The 8,542-nt window shown below is 43.3% G+C and overlaps 1 protein-coding gene across 1 annotated transcript in view; it reads left to right on the plus strand.

The window, feature by feature from the left end:
- Positions 1–4,222, plus strand: part of chchd10 (coiled-coil-helix-coiled-coil-helix domain containing 10) — a 9,675-nt gene extending 5,453 nt beyond the window's left edge. The window contains exons 3-4 of the mRNA XM_048556513.1: positions 1,400–1,559; positions 4,069–4,222. Of these exons, the coding sequence (XP_048412470.1) occupies positions 1,400–1,559; positions 4,069–4,079 (171 nt within the window). The 3' untranslated portion in view covers positions 4,080–4,222. The remainder of the gene's footprint in view (positions 1–1,399; positions 1,560–4,068) is intronic.
- Positions 4,223–8,542: the final 4,320 nt, after the last annotated feature.

Consider the following 8,542-nt stretch of genomic DNA (forward strand, 5'->3'; position numbering starts at 1 on the left):
AAATATTCTGTCTTGCTATGCTTTCAACTAAAGTGAACCTCATATCTTTTCATTTTTACTGTTGCTTGTAGCTGCTCCTGCTGGGGATCTGCTGTCATGGTGTCACTCTCGTGTCATCTTCATGTCCCTAGACCTTACCCAACTGTTCTATTACATTTTGGTATCCTCTTTACCTTGTGGAACAGTTTCCTGTAGGTGTTCTGGTCTGATCAAATAGCTGGAATTCTTTTCTGGTTGTCACTTCTCAAATTTTTGTTTGCTCCTTCAATTTTGGGTACTTCTGTACTGGCCTTGTGGAATTTTTAGAATGTGTCTTTGCATCACTGTTTATCATTTGCCAAATTTTTGCCCACAGACTAACTTATTGTCAGCCCTTTGGAGACTGCTTGTATCTTCCTCACCCCTTCTTACTCCAACCCTCTTAGCATCATCAACAAAGCTACATTATAGTTTGTGTCTTCATCCAAATTGGTAATTTAGTTGTAAGATAGCAGAGGTACCTGGACTGATTCCTGTGGCACTCCACTAGTTAGTCAGCTGATTTGAAAGTGACCTTTTATCTGGACTCCATTTCCTGTCAGTTAATTAGTCTTTTATCTGTGCTGGTGTATCGCCCACACACAGTTCTTTGCTTGTATATAATACCTTGTCATGTGGCACTTTATCAAATGCCTTTTAGTAATCCAAACGTATTTACTCATTCCCTTTACCTAGCCTGCTTGTTACATCCTCAAGGAGCCCTAATAAATTTGTTAGATTCACTTCTCCCTTTCATAAAACGATATTGACTCTGCCTGATTGTTTTGATTTTTGACACCTTGACTACTTCCTGCGTAAAGAATCTCAGCATTTCCCAGTGACCTGCAAATCATGCAATATTCCAAGAAGATTGCAATGAGCTCTTTTACTTTCTCCACTCTTATTTCCCATGTTGCTAAATGGGGTAAGTAAAGTATCCAAACCAGGTGATTGCTCCATTGTGAGCTTAGCCAGTCTTTTTAGTATTTCCTCCCTCTTCCCTGGTAACTATCCAATACAAAATGCTCATTCATGATTCTAGCGTTACTACTTTGTCCCTAATAAGAGCCATCCCATCTGTATGACCCTAGTAGAATATCTTTGATTCCGTTCTATTGTCTGCCAGTTTTATTTTTCTCTTTACTTCTCCATGCTGTTTGTTTTAAGCTCCAGTGAATTACCTGAGGCTGTTTCAGTTCTTCACAGACACTAGTACAAACTGGTTTTGTGGTATTCTTTTGGATTGAAGTGAAGAGGATGTAGTGACAAGGCACTATGAGACTAGCAGTAACCCTCCCTAGGAAGATGCAAGTTCAATGCAATGCTATAATTGTCTGGCAGTTGCCTTTTTAGTCAGTGGAGTTTGCCTGTTTCTCTGCAGGAGCCTCCACTGGCAGCCCCTCTGACCCAGTCACAGACCCAGCAGAACATGCCATGCCAATTTGAATTGAGGCAGTTCCTGGAGTGTGCCCAGAACCAGCATGATCTGACTCTCTGCGATGGATTCAATGAAGTGTTGAAGCAGTGTAAATCATCACATGGTAAGCATGAAAGGTTTTAATGGCCGTTGCTTTTATTTTTAAATATGGGATCAGTTGGGTACACTGAGGGCTCCTGTGGAAGAAATTGTGGGATGAGCTTGCATGAGGGAGATGGAGTGTGTGTGACCCTACCTGCACCCTCATGAGACCACGCTCAGTACAGGGAGCTTTCTCGATGTTGGAAGTAGGATTATTTTTAAGGCAGAGCTAAGTAGATTCTTTAAGTTCCAGGGTTAAATCGTTGAGGGTAGTCAGAAATGTGGAGTAATCACATTGGCTATAATCTTGTGAATAGTGGAGCAGGCTGAAGGGGCCAAATAGTCCATTTCTTCTAATTAGAATATTTGTAAAAGGAGTGTGTCTGGGTCAGTGAAAGGGCATGTTAAGGGATGAGGAAGGGCTGAGGGATGACAGGGAGGGGAGGGGAGGGGAGCCCAGTAGGTTACTTACAAGGGGGAGTGAAGATGTGCATGTGCAGAAGCACAACAAGGTGGAATTGGAATAGGGCCTGAGCTGGAACTGTTCTGCTCTGACTACTTTTTGTTTCTTTTTTTTTAAAAAATCTCTCTGTACCTCCGATCTTGTTCTGAGCTCAGGACAGCATCCGCGGTATTGAGGGTCCAGCGTGGACCTCAAGTAAAACACTTGTTACTTTTCTGGGGTGAGCACAGGACCCAGAAATTGAAATTGGTGGCTGCTACATTGGAGGCACGTCACCTAGGTAGTTCTAGCAGTGAAAAATGGCACCTGAGGATTGGCAACCTCATTTTTGGTTGGGTCCAGTTCTGAAGTGGTCGTGAAAGGACACCACAGTGATGTCGACAAATTGGGCCCAGCAGTGAGAGGTGCGATTGACATTGGTCTAGCGCAGGTAGTGATACGTTAGCAGAGGGATGGCAGTGCAGGCATTGTTGATAAACTGGCTCAGGATTGGTGGGCTTTTTTTTTAAAAAAGCCATATCTATCTTTTTCTTCCTTATTAAATAATTTGAATTGGTGCCTAACAGTGGCAGCAAATGAAAGTGTTCACTCACTATTTTGTGTTACTGTAAAGTAAATGTGACAGTTAAATCATCACTTCATTCATCATTCAGCTAAATTGATGTCTGCATGGAGCGGGTGAGGGGAGAAGCCAGTACTTGTCAGGGAGCACAGGATGGGGCTCATGGGGAGTGAAGACAGGTGGGTGCAAGTGCATGTGCTGGAGAACTAGATGGAGAGGATTTAGACTGTTAAGTTCCTCTGAGTGATGATAACTGACAGTCTGTCCCAGACCTCCCCGGTAGGTGTGACCGTAAACGTGGAACAACACATCTTCCTCAGGTGGCTTAGGAAATCTGGCATGTGCATAAGGACCCTTATCAACATTTACAGTTGCACCCCAGAAAAGATTTATCTGGGCACATAATGGCCTGGTATGCAGAAAGGCTGCCAATATCAAAGACCCTTCTTACCCCAGTAATGCTCTCTTCCATCACACAGAATATGCAGAAGCTTGAATATGCACGAACAGCCTCAAGAACAGCTGATTCTTTGCTGTTATTGGACTGTTGAATGAACCCCTCTAACTTGAAATAATGTTGATCTTGTTTTGTGCACCTCCTGTGTAGCTGTAACCTTGTATGCCTTGCTCAATGATCAGTATGTCCTGTTTGCAGTGATCTGCCTGTAGTACTTGCAAAACAAAGCTTTTCCTTGTACTTAGATACATGTGACTACAATAAATCAAACAAAGTTGGTGTGGAGGTGAATGCAGGGAAGTAGCCAGGACAGTTGGATTGAGGGTAGGGGCTGTAGAATGTGAAGGGTGAAAGAATTTTTCTTTTCTATTCATTTGTGGGATGTGGGTGTTGTTGGCAGGCCAGCATTTCTTGCCCATCCCTAGTTGCCCTTTGAGAAGGTGATGGTGAGCTGTCTGGCAAAAAATGGGAGAGGGGGAAAGAATGAGAGCAAAGGAGGGGTTAAAGAATATTAACAACTTTTCAGTAGGTATGAGGGCCAAATCTGAAATCCTTGTGCATGTAAAATTACATGTGTGAAACCTGGTCCTCCTACCTCATTGGGGATTGTCCTGACTGGTTACTGGACTAGCAATCCAGAGAATGTCGTGTGGAAATCCACTATGCCAACTTAAATTCAGTGAACACTTTGATCATGGCTGTGAAACTACCACATTGGCCTAAAATACTATAACTTTCAAATATCCTCATGGGATGGAAAACTGACATTCTTACTGAGACAGGCGGTACACTACTGAGTCAGTCATTTCAATGGCTATGTTCAACAAGGTAGCTGAGCAGCGACGGAGTGCTGACCTTAACCAGTTTAGCCTACACCTGCAAAGTGTTCACATCCAGCAGAGATGAAATCTATCAGTTGTAGCTGTCGTTTAAAATTTGATTCCTCCTCTCTGCTGTTTTTGTTAATGGTGGGAACACTGGCCGTCTGTGGTTAAACCAACAGCAGTTGCTGACTGGTTCTCTTTTAACTTTTTAACATTTTTTATTAGGTTTGTCTTGAAGATATGCTGGTTGGAAGCCAGGAGTTTGAAGAGGAAAGGCAGGAATATAATGATCCTCTTGAAGTCTTCTGAATTCATTGAAGTGCAGAGAGTTCAGTTATGTACAGTCACTGGATGTTAATAAAATATTCTTGTAATTGGACTCTGCCTGTTTTTTAAGGTGGGTGGTGATAAGTGGATGATGATATTATTTGTAGCAGGGTCTCTAGTTGCTGTGAAATTGTCATAGTGGCATTTTGGCCATACTAACTCAAACCAGAATATTAGAATCACCTACTCGTGCCTGCTTTAGACAGTAATACCGCATTTACTTCAATTCTAGAGAGATTGGAAGCTGATTGTTTCCTGCAGTGCAGAGAAAGAAAATTGACAGTGTTCAAATTCATTTATTATTTACACAATCAAAATAAAGTGATGAGAAGTCAGTAACCAGAAAGTACAGTGGAGATAGCAAGATCTGCAGGTGCTGGAGTCAGAGACAACACTGGAGCTAGAGGAACATGGGGCCAGGCAGGATCCAGAGCAGCAAGAAAGTTGACTTTTTGGGACCCATCAGATTGGAAGCTTTGTTAACATGAGGAGTTACTTCAATCTGGAGCACCGGAGGCAGATTCAATATTTAAGGAGATATTCAGTTCCTCCTAATTGAAATATTTCTGGAGAGGAAGAAAGATTGCAAGGGGGAGAATGCATCCATGGTTAAGCAAGGCAGTTTAAAATGTTAAAAGTTAAGGCAAAAATTAAGACATACATTACTAAGGTCAACGGCAGGCTAGTGAATTTGGAAACATTAAATATCAATAAAGATTTACTTAAAGGCAAAGGTTAATTACAAAAGACTAGGCAAAATGTAAGAAGGATTTGGGGGATGCAATGGTTTGGCTGCATTATCACTAAGCTATTAATACAGAAATTCAATTTTCTGGGACCTGTGCTCAAATGGTGTCGTGGCAGATGGTGAAATTCAATATTGAATTCAAATAAGAAAATGTGAAATACAGCCTAATGATAACCATGAAATCACTGCTGGGGAAAGGAAACACTGTGCTTCATTAATGACCTTCAGGGAAGGAAACCTGCCATCCTGACTTGTCTGGCCTGCATATGATTTCAGATTCACAGCAATCTGCTCAACTGCCCTCTGAACTAACCTAGCAAGGTACTCAGTTGTATGAATTGCTACAAAGTCTCCGAAAAGAAATGAAATTGTATGTGACAGAGTTGGTATATAGTCATCAGACAGTTGCCCCTGGAGTCCTCAACATTGATTCTGGGTTGTCTCATGGCATCACATTAAAAAAACAAGCAAGGAAACCTCCTGTTGATTACAAATAAAATTCTCCCTCAGCTGATCTGAGTACTCCTCCATGTTATCTGGGTGGTGAATTTCAGTGTACGTACCGAGAATGGCTCAGTAGCTAATGGAGCTGATGTGCTCCTAGAAGACATATCTGATACACTGGGTCCATGGTAGCTGGTGGAGGAAGAAGCAACATAGAAAAACCAATCTGCTTCAGATGCATTTGGGGCAGCTCAGTGGTTAGCACTGCAGCCTCACAGCGCCAGGGACCCAGGTTCGATTCCAGCCTCGGGTAACTGTCTGTGTGGAGTTTGCACATTGTCCCCGTGACGCGTGGGTTTCCTCCCACAGTCCAAAGATGTGCAGGCTAGGTAGATTGGCCATGCTAAATTGCCCATAGTGTTCAGGGGCATGTGGGTTATAGGGGATGGGTCTGGGTGGGATGCTCCAAGGGGTGGTGTGGACTTGTTGGGCTGAAGGGCCTGTTTCCACACTGTAGGGAATCTAATCTAATCTGTCCATGAGAGCAAGAGTGTCCACTGCACACTTCTTGTGGAGATGATGTCTGTCTTCACATTAAAATATTTTTTGTTGTGGTGCATGGTGCTATCACTGTGCTAAATGACTTCAATCAAATCTAGCAACTCAAGTGGTTTTCATATCCATGAGGCACTCTGGGCTGTCAGCAGCAAAATTGTCCTCGAATACAATCTGCAATGCTGCGGCCTGAAATATTTTCCACTCTACCGTTCCCATTAAGCCAGGGGATCAAAGATAACCAAGTGTGAAGCTGGATGAACACAGCAGGCCAAGCAGCATCTCAGGAGCACAAAAGCTGACCTTTCAGGCCTAGACCCTTCATACCTGGTTCAGTGGAGAGTTCAGGAGGGCATGCCAAGTGAAGCACTGGGCATACCTAAAAATGAAGTGTCTTCCTATTAAAGTTATTAAACAGGATCACTTTTGTGTGCCAAACAGTGGAAGCAGCTTGCAAATCCACAGTAGAGGAAAGGATCAGATCCAAACTGCAGCCCTAGCATATGTTGTGAATGGTGGCGGATGGTTAATCAACTGACAGGAGTTGGAGATTACATAAATATCCCCGTCCTCAATGATAACGAAGCCCAGTACATTAGGGCAAAGGTTAAGGCTGAAGTATTTAAAGTAAACTTTGAACAGAAGTGCCGAATGGATGGTTTATCTCAGCCTCCTCCAGAGGTCCATAGTATCACTGATGCCAGTTTTCAGCTAATTCCGTTTACTCCATGTGATATCAAGAAACAGTTGAAGGCCTGGATATGGCAAAGGCTATGGGTCATGACAACATTCAGACACTAGTGCAAAAGACTTCTCCTCCAGAACACACTCCACCGCCAGTCAAGCTGTTACCATATAGTTACAACACCGGCATCTACCCAACAATGTGGAAAATTGCCCAGATATGGCCTGAACATTAAAACAGGAAAAATCCAACCTAATGCCTATAAGTCTACTTTCGATCACACGTAAAGTGATAGAAGGTGTCATCAACAGCGCTATCAAGCAGCACTTGCTCAGCAATAACCTGCTCAGTGACACTCCAGTTTGGGCTCTGCCAGGGCCACTCAGCCCCTGACCTCATTACAACCTTGGTTCAAACACAGACAAAACAACTAAATTTCAGAGATGTATGACTGCTCTTGACATCAAAACTATATTTGACTTGAGTGTGGTATCAAGGAGTTATAGTAAAAATGGAACTGTGGGAATTAGTGGAAAACTTTCTGCTGGTTGATGAGACAACTGTTAGGAGGAAGTTAGGAAGATGATTGCGGTTATCATCTTCAACTCCAGGACATCTCTGCAGTTCCTCAGAGTAAAATCTGAGGCCCAACCATCTTCAGTGCTTCGTCAATGACCTTTCCTCTATCATAAGTGGGGGTGTTTGCCAACAATTGCACAATGTGCAGCACCATTTGCAATTCATCACATGCTGAAGTAGCTCATGTTCAAATGCAGCAAGCCCAAGACATTGTCATAGTTTGGGCTGATAAATGGCAAGTAGTATTTGTGTCACAAATGCCAGGCAACAACCATCACCAATACAAGAGAAGCTTAACCACAACCCATTGATATTCAATGGCATTACAATCACTGAATTCTCCACTGTCAACATCCTGAGGGTTATCATTGACAAGAAATTGAAATGGTCTTGTCATGTAAATACAGTGGCTACAAGGACAGGCCAGAGGCTAGGAACCCTTGCAGTGAGTAACTCACCTCCTGACTCCCCAAAGCCAGCCCATTGTCTACCAGGCACTAGGCAGAACTGTGATGGACTACCTACTACTTGCCTGGATGAGTGCAGCTGCAACAAGCGTGGCACCATCAAAGGACCCATTGAATGGCATGACATTTACAAACATGCATTTCCTCTTTCCTGCACCACTAATGCTCAGAAGTTGCAGTATGTATTGTTTACAAGATGCACTGCAGAAATTCAATAAAGATGCTTGAACATCACCTTCTAAATCCACAACCACTTCTGTCTAGAAAGACAAGGGTAACAGATACATGGGAACACACACCACTTGCAAGTTTCTCTCTAAGCCACACAATATCCTGGTTTAGAAATGCATCACTGTTCCTTAACTGTTGGTGGGTCAAAATCCTGGAATTCCTTCCATAAGGGCATTTTGGATCCACCAATACTATATGGTTTGTCGCATTTTAAGAAGGCAGGTGACCATTACCAGCTCAAAGGGCAACTGGGGTGGTGGGGGGGGGGGGGGGGGGGTGGAAATCAGCCAATAAATGCTGACTCAGCCAGCTACACCCAGGTCCAACAAGTGAATGAAAACAATGCAAGAATATTTATAAGAAAATGCAGAGAGTACCTAACTGAATGTCAGACGCTTAGAAGATGAGCCTGGATAGGGGTCATAATGGGGAACATCAGAATGGCAGAGACACCAAATCACAACATCTTCATCTTCTTCCCCACCTATCTGTCTATCCTTCCTGCCAACCAATCCGTACTACCCTAACCCTAACGCTAACCTGCATCCAACCTATCCCCACCCCACTTAACTTTCCACAGCTCCACCCATCCCAATGATCAATCCCCAGCACCCCACCTACCTTCCTAAGCCCTGCCCCTCCCCTATGTATTTATTTCCCAGC

The sequence above is a fragment of the Stegostoma tigrinum genome, chromosome 26, assembly GCF_030684315.1.
Source record: "Stegostoma tigrinum isolate sSteTig4 chromosome 26, sSteTig4.hap1, whole genome shotgun sequence".
NCBI lineage: Eukaryota > Metazoa > Chordata > Chondrichthyes > Orectolobiformes > Stegostomatidae > Stegostoma > Stegostoma tigrinum.